The following is a 19,346-nucleotide window of genomic DNA, read 5'->3' on the forward strand; positions in this document are numbered from 1 at the left end:
TTTTCCAACACTGGGTGTTTTCCAAGAGCTGATCTTCTCCGCTGTACTGGGCACTGGTGAGGCCACACCCTCAAGTGCTGTGTCCAGTTCTGGGCCCCTCAGTTCAGGAAGGACATTGAGGTGCTGGAGCGTGCCCAGAGGAGGACAACTGAGCTGGTGAAGGGTCTGGGAGCTGGGGGTGTTTAGCCTGGAGAAAAAGAGCCTCAGAAGTGACCTTACCACTCTCTACAACTCCCTGAAAGGAATTGTAGCCAGGTGGGGGTCAGGCTCTCTCCCAGGTAACAGGCAGTAGATCAAGAGGACATGGCCTCAAACTGTGCCGGGGGAGGTTTAGGTTGGACATTAGTAGGAATTTCTTCACTGGGACGGTGACTGAACAGCAAAAGGGATTGCCTGTGCCCAAGGAGGTGGTGGAGTCACTGTCCCCAGAGGTGCTTAAGGAAAGACTGGATGTGGCACTCAGTGCCGAGCACTGATATACACGGTGGTGTTCAACACTGGTTGGACTCGATAACCCTAGAGATCTTTTCCAATCTAAATGTTTCCTTGACTCTGTGATCCTGTGATCTCAGGAAAATCTACTGGCGGCAGCAAGAACAAATACACACGCTTTCAAACCCGTCCATCCTTCTCTGCCCTAAGGGCAGAATCATACAAAGCCTTCTTGACACGGGGCCGCCCTGAGCCACATGTGGCTTTCACACTAATTCCCTAATCAAGCCCAGATTAATCAGAAGTGCCCGGGCCCTGAGGCCATCGGTGTCCCGAGGTGCCCGGGCGAGCCCCGACAGCGGAAAGCGCAGGAGGACACCAGCGACGGCGCCAGGGCGAGCCTCGAACCCGCGACTTCATCGGACCCGTCACTCACTGCGCCGCTGCGTCACAGCGCGTGCTCCCGCCCCTCGAGCCCAGCGCTGCGGCGGCGTCAGCTGACCGCGGGTCACGTGACCCGCCGGCGGGTGAGCGGGCGGAGGCGCCGGGGATGGAGCAGTGACGGTAACGCCGGGGCCGGGGAGCGGGCAAGGGAGGGGAAGGGGGGAGGGACAGACAGACAGACAGACAGACAGACAGGCAGGCAGGCAGGTAGGTAGGTAGGTAGGTAGGTAGGTAGGTAGGTAGGTAGGTGTCTGGGCTATCCGGAGCGGATACCGCAGCGCCCCGGCCTCCCCCGGCGCCGAGCCGCGCAGGGCCTGGTATGAAGGGCAGCTCCGGCCGGGCCCGGCGGTACCGCGGCTCCCAGGGCTCTGCTGGGCCTCAGGGCCGCCAGGCCACCGCTCTGCCGCCGCGGGGGGTGTTTACCTCGGGGAGGGCGACGTGACAGCGCGGCCTGCGGAGCCCGAGCCGGCGGCTGCCGGGCTATGGGAACTGGCATCTAATCCCTGTGATCCAGGTCATCGGCTCCGCGGGGAGCGAGGGCAGCGACCCCCGCTCCCGGTGCCAGCCCCAGATCGCCTCCGCACAAGCGTGGGGACTCCCCATGGCGCAATCTGCCCGGCTTCCTCGTTGTGGCCGCTTCTGTTTATGAAACGTGGAGGCCAAGCGCCAGAAGTGATTTCTGAAAGCGAGCTTGAAGAAGTGACACCCTGGGGACTTAGTGCTAAGTCACATTAGTAAATTGAGCTTTACTACTGAGCTAAATAGAAGCAATTGTCCCCTGCCCCTTGCCCTCTTTTTTTTCTGAAAAATGCAATGCCGTAGTTGAGATTTTGTTTTGACATCACTGTATGTTTTTCCAGGTACAGCACTGAAAACAGTTGTTCATAGGTTTTATTTAGATTGTAGTATACTGCATGCAAGGTTTTTTCTTTGGAAATCCATTTTCCTAATAACATAGGGATGAAGTAGTGTACATTATAAAAAAGTGCTGGTCGTAGAGGTACATGATGTGAACAACAGTTACATATTCTTATTGCTTATTCTGGGTTTTATTTTGAACACTTGGTATTTCCTGCTTTATCCTGTGGTTCTTTTCTTTAAATTGCTTGGCTTTCATTTAGTGGGTCTGTATGTATTTTTTGTCTGATCAGCATTTGTATCTGTTTTTCTAACCATTCTGTAGCACTTCTCCTTTCTTCACTTCTTGTTTGGTATTCTCCATTGTTCTGATTTCAAGCTCCCTCATGTAAAACACTTAAAACTCTTCTACCAAGTTTCTTGTTCCCTTGTGTGCATTTGATAATACCTCCATTTTACCTGGAATGGGAAATCATCTTCCTTCCCATGGCTATTAGAAATGGAACAGAGGTTCAGAAAAACCAACCACACAGACAGAAAATGGTGAGGGAGAAAGGGAAGTCCAGTGACTTAATGATTCCTGGGAGCTGCAACTGTTCCACCTGTGCCACTTCTGGAAACTTTATAAATATTCTTTATAGAGTACTGATGTTTGTGGAAAATATGAGAGTGCAATATTCCATGTGTCCTACTGAGTAGGATTCTGGATTTCTGTGTTATGGCTCTTTTGTCTTTTACTTTGATATTTGCGAATTGCTTCTGCCACCACCTAGTTTGTTTATCCAACATTTATTCCACAGCTTTTTCTAGTCCTAGTCTAGTCAAATCCAGACAAAAACAATTTAAAGCTTTAACACTTTGAGTGTGTATGTGAGCTGTAGTGGTGTCTCCCAGAGTAGGTGAAGTTTACTGTAAACTTGGCTGTGCCTTTTATAGGGCCAGAGTTCAGTGAAGTACAGGAAAACCTCTTATGCACCAGGTCTGACATGTATTAAGGAAGGTAATGCATCATAGCAGTCTGAATAAGAGGAAATTTCATTTTGTTCCAAATCATTGATAATTAGTAGAACTCCTGCAGAGACCTGTTATGTGAGATAATCCAGTTGGTGCTGAACAAAGAAGCCCTGTAGCATAGTGATGACTGATGTTGTGGGTCTGGTCTTGTAAATATTCTGATTTCTGGATTACCTGTACCTGCCTTGGCATCACCTGTGTTTGGGTTTGTAGCACCGCTGTGCTGTGCTTGGTGGTGCAGTGTCAGACATCACAGAGTCCATGGTATCAAGGGCCCCAGTGACTGGGTGTCATCATCTCCTGCTGTAAACAGGACCCCTTAAGTCCACGGGGGATGGCTGCTATGCCAGGCTGTGCTTCATGATAATAATTTAACAGCTGGTAAACTTCAGCTTTAGGCTTCCTGAGTGGCTGAGCAAAAGAATCAGCAATCAGGCCTTTTTTTAGCTCACCTGGAATTTCACCACCCTTGATAACTTGCTACCCATAGAATGAATACACAGATGAAGGACCTAGGCATGTTGTTTTGGGCAAAGTTTGCTACCACATACTGGTTCTTACAAACACAACATTTGATTTGTTCTCCCTCAAAAAATTGAGTGCTGTAGTCTATGCTCATGAAATGTAGGTTAGTCTCTACTCATTCAAAGCTGCTACAGAAGACATTGCAGATATCAAAATTTGACATTTAGATTCTGTCAAGGTACTCTTTGATTTCGTTCTTCACTCCCTTATTAAAAACATCCAGTAACTCTCAGTCAGCTGCTTCTGCTTCTTAGTGACAAAAGAACATCTATACTCTTAACTTCCTGAGCTTGACTGCAAAGTAAACCAACATCATTTGTATTTAGTACCCACACTTTCTTGACTAATGCCAGTATGTGTAATATTATTGATAGCAGTGATAACAGAGATATCAAGACTAGAAAGTGTCCTCCTTTTTGTTGAAATTTTTTGCTGCCAGGAGAACCTTCTTTACTTGAAAGAATAAACTAGATTTTATTGCATTTAAATAATTTCCGGCATTTACTTACTTTAAAACACTGTCCTAATCTGAAAGATGTTTGGAAAAGATAAGTCAGAGTTGAAATTAGTTCGGTTTTTCTTATTTTTTCTCTGATGTGCTTAGAAAAAGTTGGTTTTTGTACAGATACTGGAAAATGTATATAGCTGTGAAAATATAATTTGGGTCCTGTTTTATTTGATTTATTTTCAGTTAGATTGTTTGCTTGTTATCTTTCTGTGAAATTACAGTTGAAAGGTGCTAATGTTGCAAACTCAGCCCACTTTAACATACAGGATGGGCAGTTTAAAAAGATTTTCCAGCTGTGTAAGTGTGACTTGGAAGATAGGAAAAAATGAATTTGAAACCACATGATACTCCTGGTAAAATCTCTTGCAGTGACTGGAACTTCACTTTAGTATAATGTGGAATGAGGTGTTTTTCTTCAGGCAAAGCTTTGACTGCTGTACTAATGGCAGATGTTTTTTCTTCCTTCCGTTGCTTCCCTTCTGCTAGCATCTTGCATCTTCAGAATCAACAAACATCAAGATAAAGGCACAAAAATGACTGAGTTTTGGCTGATTTCTGCTCCTGGGGAAAAAACCTGTCAACAGACATGGGAGAAGCTACATGCAGCAACTACAAAACATAACAATCTTTCTACTAATTCAAAGTTCAATATTCCGGACTTGAAGGTATGTAAACCCCATGTCATGTCCTAAGAAGTGTGTTTGTTTTGCATCATCTTTGTTTCTCTAGATTAAAACTTGCAGACATTTTAGAGAGAACAGCTGACTTCTCTTGATGTTTATGTGTGGATCTAAGAAATAATTCAGACAACAGTTACCTTTTTTCCTGAACTTCTGAGTTAGTTGTTCACTCTGTAAGTTTTCAAGATTCAGCAACCTGGGTTCTTTCAGCTACTAAAGCAGTTTTTCCAAGGATGGTAGTCTTGATCTCATAGTGGTAGCAGTTACTTGGAGAAGAAAAATGCGAACTTGTGATCTGATTATTGAGAGTTTCCTTTGACTGTTTTGTTTCGCCTTTTTAAAAAATTATTTAAATGAAGTTTTTTTTCTTCTGAATTGTCTGCTCCTTTTCTGTCTGAGGTACAGTGAAAAGGCTCAAATTAAAATGCAGGTGTTGATCAGACAGCTGCTCTGCTGGATATTCTATTACCCAAGATGCAAAAAGTCCAGACTCTTGTTGGTCTGATTGCTGCAGTACTCTTGTATCGTCAAAGTTTTCAATGTCCAGATTGCCTCAAGTGCTGAGATTCCTGATCACTGAAATTTCACATTTCATCTAAAGTAGTAAACTAAATGCTGAAACAACTGCCTTGTGAAAAATGCAGCCAATTCATAGTATAGACATTGTTTTAACATGTTTTGGATGGCTGGATTGCAGAACTGAAACTGAGCACCAAACTAGTGAGTTAGATCTGATCCTGTGGTGCTTTGAGGGGGGGTGTCTTTAACAAATGAAACACAGTGTGACTTTGGTAAATCAAGATGTCTGAGATCTTAGAGTCCAGCATTTTATGTAGTTCTGCAGAGCTATGTGTTGGGGAGATGTAGCTTTTACTGTTAGTTGGTTTTATCTTTCTATGTTTATATACATCTGCTTATGCATTTCGATCTTTGCTTCTAGGTTGGCACACTGGATGTTTTGGTTGGTTTGTCAGATGAGCTGGCTAAACTGGATGCGTTTGTGGAGAGGTAACAGTTTATTTTTACTAGGGTGCAAAGTACTAGAATAATGATGTGATGGTTTGCTGAGTCCTAATAATGCACAGGTTATTTTCACCATTTTTTGTATCACGGTGATCCTCTGGAGGCAGTCAGCAAGCTAAGATTTAAGAATGCCAAGATGCACAGGTTATTTTCACCATTTTTTGTATCATGGTGATCCTCTGGAGGCAGTCAGCAAGCTAAGATTTAAGAATGCCAAGATGCTGGTTTTCACAGTATCTGTTCTTGAAAAAAGAAAAACAATCTGAACTTCTTATGGAATAGTGGGACATTATGCATTGAGGAAGGATGGTTCTCCCTGTAGTAGTGCTGTGTGCTGCTGGGTCCTGGAGAATTGTTAACAATTGAGCCTGACAGCTGCAGGAAGTAGTGATGAAATGAAGTAAAAGCTTGTTCTTTTAGCAGGAGTACTGTTTATGCACTTTGAAAAAGTAACCGTGTAATTTCCTAATCCATAGAAGTGCTTAAACAGTATTAATATTAAAATGCAAAACCTATTAATTTTGAAGAAACTAATGGCCTTTTGAGAGTGATTTTGAGCAAAAGTAGCAAAATTTCGCATAACCAGAATTTACGGACCCATCTTCTGTTTCAAGGAGAGAAATCTTAAGTAGATGCTTTTAAATAGAAAAGGAAACTATTTGGCCTGGCATGTTTGAATAGTATTATACGTGTCTTTTCTAGTTAGGAAGGCAGGTCTTGAGTGTCAGATTGCATTGTCAGGGTTGCCTTGTGTTTGGTTTGGATTACTGATGATTTCTACCTCACTAGGTATTTCTAGAAAGGAGTTAGAATTTTGGAAGTAGAACAGACTTCAAAAAAAGTTTTGCCATATATAGTGACATTATGCTTGAACTCAACACCAATATGAGGGACCTAGCCTCACCTTGTTGAGAACTGATGACTAGCAACACTAGAGAAGATTTTAAATAAAGTTGTGGAATACTTTTGAGAAGTTGGTCTCCTTCAGATACTGAGCCCAGCTTGTGCTCTCAGAAAGCTTGAATGTAGAGCAATCATCATCCTTGTTCGATCCAGTCACTTTTTATCCAGTCTCAGGCAATTTAATATCAGTTTTATGAATGGTATTTCTCAAATAGCAGGTTTGGGGTTTTGGGGTTTTTTAAAAATATATTTTTATCTTTCATTTTTCAGTGTTGTAAAGAAGGTGGCCCAGTATATGGCTGATGTTCTAGAAGACAGTAAAGATAAAGTTCAGGAGAATCTTCTGGCTAATGGAGGTAAAGTGTTAACCATGATATCCTAATGTCTCCTAAGACTGTAGAAAGGAAGGTAATGATCCTGAAACTTACTGAGGTACAAGGAAGCCAAGTGCAAGGGGCTACACCCGGGTCAGGGCAGCCCTCAGTGTCAATGCAGGTGGGGGATGAAAGGATTGAGAGCAGCCCTGCTGAGAAGGACTTGGGGGTGCCAGTGTGCACCTTATTTTAGTAAAGAGCTGCACTTACTTATTTAGTAAAAAGCTGCACTTTTCTCTGAATCAATATTTTATTTTCAAAGCCATTTAATAGAATTTAACACAGCTTGTATTGGTGCAAGAGAGGCTAATGTAAGTGGATAAGGGCTTGGAGTAGTGTCTTTCATAGATAGCTTTACAAAACTGTCACTTCTGGTGAGCCACGTGGTCATTGCTGCCTTTTTTGCCATCATAACCGTCCCTTCTCCCCCCCATTTTTCACACAGAGCAAGAAATAGTTGCTCTTATCTGTAGTTCTCCAGCCATCCTTGACTTGGTAGTAAATATCATTTAGGGTCTACAGAGGTGGATAAACCAATATCTGAAGGCAGAGTCATGGATAACTTAGCACTTGTTTATTTTCAAATTTCTTAAGCAATAGGCTCCACACATTGGAAGGTCCAGTCTGTTACGGTTCTCTTCTGTTACATCAGTTCTACATAGAATATAATACAGTAGTCTTTTTATTGTCTGTCTTAACAAAGTTCTTCAAAATTTTAGTTGACTTGGTCACCTATATAACAAGGTTCCAGTGGGATATGGCCAAATACCCAATCAAGCAATCCTTGAAGAATATTTCAGAAATTATTGCAAAGGTAAGGTAATTTGTTTTATAAAACTTCCCTATTTGAACTTGAGATATTTGTGCACAAAACTTGTTCTCAAAGCTATTTGTCTGTTTTAGTCAGCTAACAATCGTAGTGAACTTTGTAGCAGTTAGTAACCAAAGAAGTACATTAGGATGTGGATAGGATTTGGAGAGTGCTCCCTGTAGGCCATCATGCTGTGCTGATTTTTGTTTCCTAGGATCACTGAGTTAACAAATAAATAGCCAGCAAACAATGTTTACATTTAAGTTGTGCTGTACTAGCATATTGTTTGTCTGATGTTCTCAAACCTTGTGGGCTGTTAACAGTGAACCAGGGAACTTATTTACGTTCTGAAAGCCATGACGCTCAGTTGTGAGGGGAGAAATAAGCCTTCATTGTTAGATGTAAAGAAAGTCATTTGAGAGCTGTCATGCATTTCCTCATCTTTACTTTGGCAAAGTGTTTAATACATGGAGGATTTCATTTGCTTTGTACTTGCTTGTGAGCCTAGACAGGATCCTCAGCAATGACTGATTCAGACAGTGAGAGAGTTCTCTGTAAGCAACCCTTGCTTTAAGATCTTCCCAGCCTCTTCAGGTTTTTTTTTTCCCTTCCCTATTTTCTATAATCTGCAGTCTGGCTCTTGGAACTGCCTGTGTCACTAACTGGAAATACATAACTTGGAAAAAAGAAGCAGCTGTTCTGGGTACTTACAGGGATAGTTTTTGGTGATGGATATGTAGGGACTGTAATGGGGTTGGGATGGGGGTAAGTGCTGGCAGACTTGTGCTTTGCTATAACTGCAGATTCCTGAAACTATTACATTAATTTTTTTGCAGATATTACAAAATCTTAATATATGCTACAAGGCTGACTGAGAAGGCAATTAGTACTTTCATTTTTAATATTTTCTTTGGGACTATCACTGTATCTTGAATTTATTTCACAAATTACATTTAATAAGTATTCCTGGAAAACATCTGCAGTGTGGCCTTTTGTTGAAGGATCACTGGCTGTCTTACTCCTCTGAAAATTTGCACATTAAAAATATCTCACAGATATAAAATAATATCTGACACTAGTACATAATAGTTGCTTCTTCAGAAGAAGGTATCCAAGTGAAGCACTGAACTTTTTACAGCTGTTGTAGTATAGCACTTGTTTTTGCAATAATTAAATCTGTTGAAAAAGAAACAAAGGACATGAAGAGATATGCCCTTCATTGAAAATTATCAAGGATTTAGTGTATGTTATTCTATGTCCTGAAGTTTGCTAGATAAATAATCTGCTTCAACAAAGTTGTACTCTAGAATCTGAACTTAACTGTCTTATATTCCTTATCTACTTCAGGGTCCTCACTGAACTATTAGGTTGGATAGTAAATGCAGAGAAACAGGTCTGCTGGAGTTCAGCCTGAGACATCCTGTTGAGGGTTTCCGTTTCTCTTCATGTTTAGCTGTGCTTGTATTCTATAGGGACAGCTTCAGGACACCTGTGTCATAAATCTGATTTCAAATAGTTTATAAAATATTTTCAACTGTGAGCCATAGATGTGTGTCCCTAAAGTAGGGAAGAGAAGGAAGATGACTGAAGATGCTTTATGTTCTTATAGAAAGGACCCCTAGGAGATCATATCACCGGACTTGAAGCAGTTTTGTCCCAAGGCAGAAAGAGTCCTGACGAAGATAAAATCTTCATGTTAATCACATGCCAAAGTGAAGATATAGGAAAATTGATAGAGCTACATTCATTAAAATCTGTGAAGCCTTTTGACATGTTGATGTTAAATAATTTGGAAAGCTTGTCAAATCATGAATTACTACTTTTCCTGTATGGTTTTATATCATCTTTCCTCACTCAGGCAGCAGATTGTGATGTCTGTCAAAATGAGTAATGGCAATTGCAGTGGGGAGTTTGTCAGCTGAGAAGAAATTACAGCAGTGTTAGAAACATTTAAAATGAAATGAAATCTGCTGAAACTATCCATCAAGTTTTTTCAGCTTTTAACTTTCAGGAGTTCTGTGAACCCCAGTGTCAATATAGAAGACTTTGGAGTTGGCATCTGTGCTATATGAGCGCTGTCACTTAATCAAGTCATTCTTCGAATTTGAAATTAGTCATCAGACTTACGCAAGGAGACAACTTCAATATTTTTACTGCCCTAGTCCAACCTTTTCAGCAAGCCAGGCATCCACTGAAGTACAACAGCTCAGTTGTATGGCTACAAGAAGACACTCGTGTATTGCCAATGACTGCATAAGTGGTTTAAATATCTGGGATTGCTTTGTGTAGAAATAGGCTCACTAGGTTAGATTGGCACTTTCTTTAGCAATACTGTGAGTCTGCCTCCTTTTGCAATGACCTTTGTGAGTTACTCACCAATTCAACTCCCAAAAGGAAGTTTGTTTTGTTGCTTCATTTGGTAATTTTACAAAAATTTATTTTCAAGAACTCCATTGTAACATTGGAGTTTGTGGTTCTGTATTCTCTAACATTCAACAGGAAGCAAAGCTGGTGGTTTTGAACAGTAAACTTTAGTCAGTGTAGCAGTAACAGGTTTTGGTCTAAGCAGTCATCTTTCAAAAGACTACTGACTCTACAAATGAGAGCAGTTAGAGTATTGTCAATTAGGAAATGGTGAATGGGACTGGTTTGTAAAGGCAGTGTTTGGTATCAATGGTGTTTGGGTTTTGTCATTAAGTAATGCATAGTTAGACTGTTATTGAAAGTGTTGATCCTTGGAAAAGACAGAGGGAAAGGTTGTCAGTCTGAGAAAAAGCTGAAATGCACAAAGGTACTAGCTTAATATCTTCTGATTAGTTTTCCCCTTAATGCTGTCTTCTAGATGTAAAAAGAAAGGTGTTAGTGTTACTTTTTGTAGTATAAAAAAGTTTTCATGAAAGTATATGCCTTGGGTGACACCTGCTGAAATGTTCTGCATGCTTTGCTAAAGGTTATATCAGTCCAAGGATTTAAATAGCCTTAAGTACTCCTCTGTTTAATTTTGCCATTTTCAGAGTATTTTGTCTAAAGCATTGCTGTATCTGTAAAGGTGCAAGCTGTTAATGTGTTGCCACACAAAACAAACAGAATGTTCAGGCGTTTGGTGACTTCCTGCTAGTCAAGCCAATTTAGGTGTTACCATAAACAAGGTCTCTAATTAAGTGACCTTGCTTTTAAGAGAGATTTATTTTGTGGAAACAAAATCATATCTGGATCTCCAAGCTGAAGTGTTTTATGGAAACAAAATGTTTTGTCAGTGGTCTAAGTTAAAATAAAGGGAGAGTTCCTTTACTGTGTTAAGCAACTTGTCCTTGGAAACTTTTATGTGCTTGTACCTCCATACTACAGTGAGGAGGCAGTGAAGGAGGCAGTGGGCAGCATTTTAAAGCCAGACCAACACTGTGCCACGTTCTTTCAGTTACCCAGCTATTACTGAGTGCACTGATTTTAAAACACTTCCTTGTAAAGGGTACACACCAATATGAGTACAGTTGGCTGTTTAAGATGTACTAAAGCGCTTCATTTGTTTTGTATTCTTCCACTTACTGCCAAGTTATCTAGCTGGGAATGAATCATTTTTAGTAATCATGCTAATTAAGCCATCCTTCTCAAATCCATCCTCCGAGATTTACTTGAGCAGCAATGGCAAGGTGAACATAAGTTCTATTCTAGTTCTTTAGACACTGTCCCTTTTCTTTTCATTTTTAAGGGAGTAAACCAGATTGACAATGATCTAAAAGCAAGAGCCTCGGCATACAATAATCTGAAAGGGAATCTTCAGAATTTGGAAAGAAAGAATGCGTGAGTTGTATTGGTTTTTTGCTAATGTAGCACGGGAATGTTATGTAAGCACAGAAACTTAATAAAATGTGAAGTGATACAGGCTCTAAGCTTAATGTATTTTTGAGGTATTTATCAATCTTGAAGAGCAGGTGTCATAAAAGAACCTTTATTACCAGCTGGCTGGTTGGTGTTAACTGACTTGTGACTGAAAAGCAATTAAGAAATCACAAAAGCATGTACAAATAGCATAAATTGCTGGAATGTTTGAGAGGAGCTTGCTGTTAGTGGTGTGTAACACTGCTGCTTATGTGTCTTGTCTAAACAAGAAAGTCTTTCCTTCACTCCAACTTAACTGGTTTTCTTCCCTCAGAATTTACCAGCAGAGACAGCTGTTGTGTACACGCAGATAATAAATTAAACAAGGACTGCGTGTTGTCTTATCACGTACATGTGATGATCATCTGAAGTAGAGTTGCGGTACAGTAGTTCTTGTGTGCAAATGTGGTTGATTAATTTGCCTGAACCCTGCCATTACAGTGAATGGCACAAGCCTGAAGGCTGATTCAGGACCATGGGTCATGCCAATGACAGTATGTGACAAGCTGTTTTTAGGAGTGAGCCATAAATTCTGGGCTAAGCCATGGCAGTTTGTCAGATGAACACCATTAAATCTATGTACATTCTTGGTCTTTTATGACTAGGAGGAAATACACTGCTTTAAGTTTTTATTGATGTTCTGTATATAGATCTGTTCTAGGTTAGTTATAACTCTGAGGCTCCATGTACTAGAATCCACAGTTAATAGTTTTAATGGTTCTTGTGGTTTTAAATAACTTCTAAAAAGAAAAGTTGGCCACTTAAGCATGTGACGTATTTGGAATATGGAAATGACGCAGAGCAGTGGAGCTACTGATAAAAATTTCAGTGACTTTGGACAGTGAGATATAAAATGCATGTAAGGACATTTTGTTTGCTCTGCTAATAGCAATTGTGTAGGTAAAATGTCTTTTTGAGAATGCTGTATTATCAAGCACTGGAAACTTACCAGACAAATTAAATTTTTAAACATGTAATTGTTCTGGCTGTCTTTGTTTCTCTGCAGGGGAAGCTTGCTAACCAGAAGCCTTGCTGATATTGTAAAGAAAGAGGACTTTGTACTTGATTCAGAATATTTGGTCACATTATTAGTGATTGTACCAAAGTAAGTTTATTTATCCTACGAGCAGAATACAGTAAGAAATATAAATCGAATAATAGATCTCACAACCTTATAATACTGTAAGAATGACATCTGAATTTACTTGGGGCTTTCCTGGATGAGCAAGTAGAACTGTTAAGATGCTCAGTAGAGACAAGTGAGCCTCTGAGCCTGAGTTCCTTTGTTCACAGGAACTCATAATAAGGACTGCTGAGTGCTCATGAATTTCTTGAAGAAACTGGATATTAGATTTATGTCTGTTATCCAGTGTTTGCTATGACTAGCCATGTTCCAGATGGTATCCTTATGGAAATGAGTGCTGAGTACATGACTTGTTTTACATTAGAAGGCTTAATCATTAAATTATCCTGGTTAGGACTATGCCAACTTTCACCACTTAGTGAGTGAACTCTTTGCTGCTTTGCTCTGCACATTTTTAGATTGCCTGAATACTGATTTTTTTTTCTTTTTTTACTTACCTAAGTCTCTACCATTGGAACTCTGCTTATGTCATGTCAAAGGCTTTCTGGGTAACAGGCTGTTTTTATTTGAAATATTTAAACAACAGAAACCCCATCTTTTCCCCTGGCCAAGGAAAGTGGTGATACAGATGCCCTAAAAACCCTTGTAAAATGAGAAGATGGCCCTTAGACTCTCTTTTTGGGGCTGCGAGCAAAGAGAGCTTTTAACTCACAAAAAGCCCACTGGCTCTCTTTACCCCAGGAACCATTAGAGTCTGCCACATGTCAAACTGTGGTGAAGGAAACACAGTTTTGCAGTGTCTTTAGCAGAAAGCAGGTGGTTAGTGTATCTCAGCTGTTATTTTTCTTTTCCTTTGTTGTTTTTGCTGTTGAAAGGATAGAACCTCTTCACAACCAACTACAGAAAGGCAGGGCTTCCAAAATTCCCAGTCCTTCAGGCAAGTGCAGGACTCTAGGGAACCTGTTTATAATTGTGGACAAAGTACTCCTATTAGTAACTCAAAAGAGCAGAATTATGTATGAAGTATGAGGAGTTTCTGGTGAACCTTGACAGTTAATTCCATTTGGTCCATCTGTACTTAATGATGAATGATTTAGTTTCATAGTTCTTTGATTTAAAAATGTTGCACTTGTAAACTGACAGGAAGACTGAAAATATGTTACTTTTGCTATTGCTATAGTTTATTTGTCAATAATTATAAAAACAGCATGAGGAGAACTGAGCACTTCTTGAGCCTTGAGTATTTCTGACAACCTACACCTGAGTTGGAAGATGTGATAATTAAATATTTTTACCTTTAAAAAAAAATCTTGATCCATTAATTTCAGATTAAAAGTCTAACCATAACCTGTGTATTCTCTAGGTTAAATTATAATGATTGGGTTAAGCAGTATGAAACACTAGCAGAGATGGTTGTACCACGTTCGAGCAAGTAAGTTGTTAAATGCTAAATCTCATATTTACATGTGCTGTGGTTTAGGAGTGTTCTTTATCTAGAGTGACTTTGAATTTTAAAGATCGGTCAAAAACTTGTCAAAATGTCTAGCTTTATAGCTTTATCTGATCAAATCTAATCAGATAATTGAGGAAAGATTCAAATTAACTCTAGGGTTAACAAAGCTATCAAACTTAAATTATGTGAGAAGAGTAAGAGAATTGAAAAATTAATCTAATTCTAGTCAGGTATATTCACCTCCAAGATGGGGCATGGTGGAGATCAGCAGCAAATACTGGCTGCTGGCCTGTAAGCTTTAGGTCTGTATTCAGAGGACTTGAAACAAGTTGTATGTACTCTTTGAAAACTTCTGAAGAATGGAGAACTGGAAGAGTAAATAGTTTTGTTGTGTACAAAGAAAGATAGCTTGTCTCTTTGGGTTCCTGGTATCAAGCTGCTGCTAGGTGCTGTGATGGGCAAGACTAAGAGCTTTAAACCACTTTAGCAATCTTGTAACCACATTGAAGGTAAAGTCCACATGTAGCACAAAGCGTTGGTTTGTGGTTAATTTTAACTGACAGACTGAGGTTTTGATCAGGCCAATCTGATATTGCCAGTTCTGTGCCAGTTAAAAAACCTGAACTTGCTCTGGATAGCTTCATATTTGAGTTGCATCAGCTTGAGCCTAGAGGAAGATCTGCTAATGGTTCTTATTTAATTACTGGGAAACCATGACCTAGGGCTAGCTTAAGGAAAAGTGAGTTGTTAAACTGTTGGATAGTGCTTGTGCTGAAGACAGTATGACATTGAGGAACAGTCTTAATCTGTTCAAGCTTTTTTTCTTAAGGTAAAGCCTCAAAATAATCAATATTGTTTTTAACTATAAAATAGTAAATCTAGGGGTCATCTTTACAGCCTAAGAAACATTTTCTTTTCCCAACCTGAATATTTTTAATTTCTGTACTTTTCTATTTTAAATCCATTTCATTTTTCTTTAAAGCACACATTTCTAATGAATTTGCAGTCCCAACTTTGCAGTACTAAACCAGCTTCAGCTCCTTTTTTTGTTAAATAATTTTTAATTTGAACAAATATCATATGAAGAGTTTTTGAGTGATGAAGTATCTGAATGTGAACTGTAAGATGCCATCATTTATGAAGGGAGTAATTAAGAGCAGTCAGTTACATTCTGTATGAGGTGCTTAATTTGGGAACTAAATCCTGTATAGTTATCTACATTTATGTCCTTGCCTTGTAGCAATAAAGTACAACTTGTGGTACTGTGTGACTGATCTGTGCTGACTTGAACCTTATTAATTCTGACATGTTTTCTTTCTGTGTAGTGTACTCTTTGAGGACCAAGACAGTTACCTTTGTAATGTCACCTTGTTCAGGAAGGCAGTGGATGACTTCAAGCACAAAGCTAGAGAATATAAGTAAGGTTTATTTTGTGTGCGTTCTGTCTTTCATGCTTTGAAGGATCTCTAGATAGGCACTTTTGATTTTTTTCACTTCCAAATGCAGATTTATGGTCCGTGACTTCCAGTACAATGAAGAAGAGATGAAAGCTGATAAAGAAGAAATGAATAGATTGTCAACTGACAAGAAAAAACAGTTTGTAAGTCTTAATAAACTGGTCATTATAGAAGTGTGAGACATCTAAGACTTGTTATTGCTACATAAAAATTTCATGAAGCTGTGATTCCAAGAAAGCATTGTAAGGATGATGTGATGTAGCCAGCCTCCCACCCAGCTAATCTGCTCTGTGATAATTGAATTTCCTGCAGCACAAGTGCTCCTCACTGCATTGAACCAAGGGCTGGTATTGCAGCTGGTAATGTTTGAAGTTTGAAAATGGACAAGTGTTTGAATTACATAATCAGATACTACTAAAATGATCTTTAATATAGTTAGGTCATGGCAACTGGGATGGGGAACTGAAGAGACAATGGGAAGTCTCATTAAATTTCTCTTTACTTAGTATCAAAACACTCTTGAGTCATTATGTCCATAGTGAACTGTCTTTAATATGTCTTTATTATCATGGTACAGATATTGAGTAGATGCTCAAACATGCTTAATGGGCTGAGTCTTTTTCTGATGTTTGAATAGCCTAATTATTTTTTTCTCTTCTCTTTCACAGGGGCCTCTGGTTCGGTGGCTGAAAGTTAATTTCAGTGAAGCTTTCATTGCGTGGATTCATGTGAAAGCATTACGTGTTTTTGTTGAATCTGTTTTAAGGTAATGAGGCAGATTTGAATAGTGATTTTCTTCCTGGATGTGGTAAGAATTTACATCTAGCTTGGGTTTACCAAACTGAGGCATGTGAGTGCTGCTCTTCTGGCAAGGAGGAAGAAAAAAGTAGGGCTGTAAGACTAGCTGGTGGCAATAGCTCTTGTTGCCAGTTGTAAAATATTTGAGGTAGATAATTGTGTCTCTTCCCCTTGCATAATCTTTTCACTAGTGCTTTAGGAGTTATAGATACTCTGTAAGTAGCAGGAAGACATACTTGCTGATTTTTAGCTTACTTTATGAGCTGCTTGTAACAAGAACTAACTAGATCTTCTATTTAAATTGGAAACCTGAATAGTTCAGAATAAAAAGTACTTGGGCTTTCAGTAACATAGTTTGGCATCATGAAATGTATGCTTTTTCTTCAAGACATGCCTTTCTAAGATTTTTGTAGTCTAAACTTTTCAGTATTAAACCACTCAATATTCTAACTAGAAAATTTCTCTGCTTTTTTCCTTCATACCTATCCACGAGTGTAGTTACTAGTCAAGAACACCTGTAATTGTTCTGCAGAGGAAGGACCTTTATTTTTTATAGTTGAAGATGTTCTTGCTGTGGTCAGCAAAGGGAAAGGTGTTTTTAGCCTTTTTGATAAGTTGTCATACAGGAGAAAAACAGAGGAGAAAAATCACGTTAACTTGCATTCATGCTGCTGTGGGCTTATTGTGAAGACAAAACTTGAGTAAAGAAGAAAGCTGAACTTGATTGGAATGTTGGCAGCTGTTTCCACACTCCTAGAAAGGAGGATTAAGTAGAGACTACATTGTCCACCACGTGTCGTAAGCAAAGTAAACTAATGGGGTGTTCAAAATTTAGTCTGAGAGTTTAGGTAGCATTGAGAATTATGCTAAATACTCAAGGATTTAAAATTATTTTACAAATATTTAGGCTTCTGTTTTGTTATTTTAAACTTGAATTTCTACTTTTTGATGCCTTATGAATTGTGGACACAGAATGGTTTTGCAAAAGTGGAAATGAGCAGAATTTCCTCTTCAGCAATAGGATTCTTTCTCAGAATAAAATTCTGCTTTGAATTATGAAAGAAGGGTTATTTCAGCATTTCCATGGTTTTCTACTTGACTTCCTCAGGTACGGTTTGCCAGTTAACTTCCAGGCAATGCTGCTTCAGCCTAATAAGAAAACAATGAAGAAACTGAGGGAGGTTCTGTATGACTTATACAAACATCTTGACAGCAGTGCAGCAGCTATCATTGATGTAAGTATTTTTTAACTGCTACTGGTATGTTTTAACAAAGCAAAAAGTCTATTGGCATCATTCAAAAGCTGTACGCCTCCATATTCTTCATTTTCTCACAGTACAGAGAATTTTGTCTCCTTAAAAAAATGCTGCTTCTATTTTACACTTTTGCAAGGCAGATGGTTTAAAGTTGCAATCAATACATTTGAAGAGCTGTCTGGTTTAAAAGTCACATGTGATTTCTTCTTACTGCATTCTTTCCTACTACCTACGGGAAGATAGAGACTGCAAGTTAGCATAGTAGCCCTCTGCTGAAGAAGGCTGAATCATTGTCAAGATGGAATCAGCCTTTCCATCTGTAGAGGTCTTATTTTCATGTTTAAAACTGGTTTGTTGGGAGGCTTATTCTACTAATTTGCTTTGTATTGAAAAGCATTGATTTTCACAGTTAAAGGTTAACTAAAGATACCATGAGTTTAGTTGAATTTAAAAAGATTCTTAACATTATATGGAATGTAATGTATTTCCGGGCCTTTTTGTGGAAAGAGGATGTGAGAAAATTCAGGTGAAAGTTAAAGATGCTGAACTTCATGTAACTTCCTGGATCTTTCAGCACCCTATAACATTCTTACCAGTGACTGACAGTGTTAAGATGTAGTAGTGATGATGTGTTTACTATAGCAATGGATGTGAATTATTGATACAGAACTACTTAGATTTTGAAAAAGCACTTTGCACTTACTTGTGAAAAATACTGCTAGTCATTTGTCAAAGTTCTAACTTTATCTGTTATTTAAACAGTCACTTGAACGTGAAAGTTTAAGCTTGAAGTCTTACCTGGCCTATTTGCTTCTAAAACATATGAATATTTCATTTACTTAATAGGAGTCTGAATTGTAAGAGTATAACTGGTTTCAAAACTTTTATTTGCAGGCAACTATGGATATTCCAGGTTTAAACCTCAGCCAACAGGAGTACTACCCATATGTGTACTACAAGATCGATTGTAATTTGCTGGAATTCAAGTAAAAGTTCCCTAACATGACAATCTTCTCAGTGTTGGTGTAAACATAACAGAAGTGAGGTTGAAGTAACAGTAATACTTTTAACATTCTACTAATCATATGCTTGCTTCTTATGTTAGGTGAATTGAACACACTGTGGTCCATCTCTAGGCATTTTCTTTTTAAAGAACAGTGTAGGTAACCAGCTTTTAATCGACTATGTCTGTAAATGTATATTGAGAGAATTGAAGTATTTATAAACAGAGTGATTTATTTAAGGAAAAGCTTATCCCTCTTTCATATGGTGGTCTGTGTTAATTCCATTTACCGTTGTTTATAAAAAAACTTGTTTACAGAAGACTAGTGTAAATGTTCATGGCCATTTTGTTCATTTGATTTAGTAGATACAACTGTGTTAACGTTGTTGAACTGTGATGTAAAGTATGTAAAATTGGTATGAAATCGTGCTTTCTGAATGGTTTAAAATTACAATTGATGCACTGTAAACACAGGGAAAATAAACATACCTGTGCAAATGTGTCACTTTCTTGTACCACATAAAATTGCAGATACTTGTGTCTAAACTGAAGCAGTGTGTTAAGTCTTTAACGGTGGTGCATCCTGCATGCACTGGTACAGAAATGCAATTGGCTTCAGCACAAGTACTTTTAAGAGATGCAGGAATTAATTTTACTTTGTGCAGAAATGCTCAAGTATGTTTTTTGACCACCACATGTATGTATGAATGTTTTTCATGTTTATATCTTTGTGACTCTAAAGAAAAGATGTGAGACAATTATTGGGAAGGTGGTGGCAAGCTGGGATGCTAACAAGCTAGGTTGAGCTGGGATTTTTTGATAATTCTTTCTTCTTTTCAATCAC

General features: G+C 38.9%; 1 protein-coding gene across 1 annotated transcript; it reads left to right on the plus strand.

Annotated features, from left to right (window-relative positions):
* Positions 1-889: 889 nt before the first annotated feature.
* On the plus strand, positions 890-19,048 carry ATP6V1C1 (ATPase H+ transporting V1 subunit C1). Its single transcript, XM_039549486.1, has 13 exons — positions 890-996; positions 4,268-4,446; positions 5,402-5,469; positions 6,658-6,743; positions 7,481-7,575; positions 11,282-11,373; positions 12,458-12,556; positions 13,899-13,967; positions 15,314-15,406; positions 15,495-15,588; positions 16,114-16,211; positions 17,352-17,478; positions 18,394-19,048. Exons 2-13 carry the CDS (start codon positions 4,315-4,317, stop codon positions 18,487-18,489), a joined length of 1,149 nt encoding a protein of 382 aa, XP_039405420.1. The 5' UTR covers positions 890-996; positions 4,268-4,314; the 3' UTR covers positions 18,490-19,048.
* Positions 19,049-19,346: the final 298 nt, after the last annotated feature.

Source organism: Corvus cornix, chromosome 2 (assembly GCF_000738735.6).
Source record: "Corvus cornix cornix isolate S_Up_H32 chromosome 2, ASM73873v5, whole genome shotgun sequence".
Classification (NCBI taxonomy): domain Eukaryota; kingdom Metazoa; phylum Chordata; class Aves; order Passeriformes; family Corvidae; genus Corvus; species Corvus cornix.

Excerpts from the sequence above, each read along its gene's own strand:
- ATP6V1C1 (XM_039549486.1), top strand. The coding sequence starts at position 4,315 with ATGACTGAGTTTTGGCTGATTTCTGCTCCTGGGGAAAAAACCTGTCAA. Across the intron at positions 6,744-7,480 it reads GAATCTTCTGGCTAATGGAG|TTGACTTGGTCACCTATATA; the intron begins GTAAAGTGTTAA and ends TCAAAATTTTAG. Across the intron at positions 15,589-16,113 it reads CTGACAAGAAAAAACAGTTT|GGGCCTCTGGTTCGGTGGCT; the intron begins GTAAGTCTTAAT and ends TCTCTTTCACAG.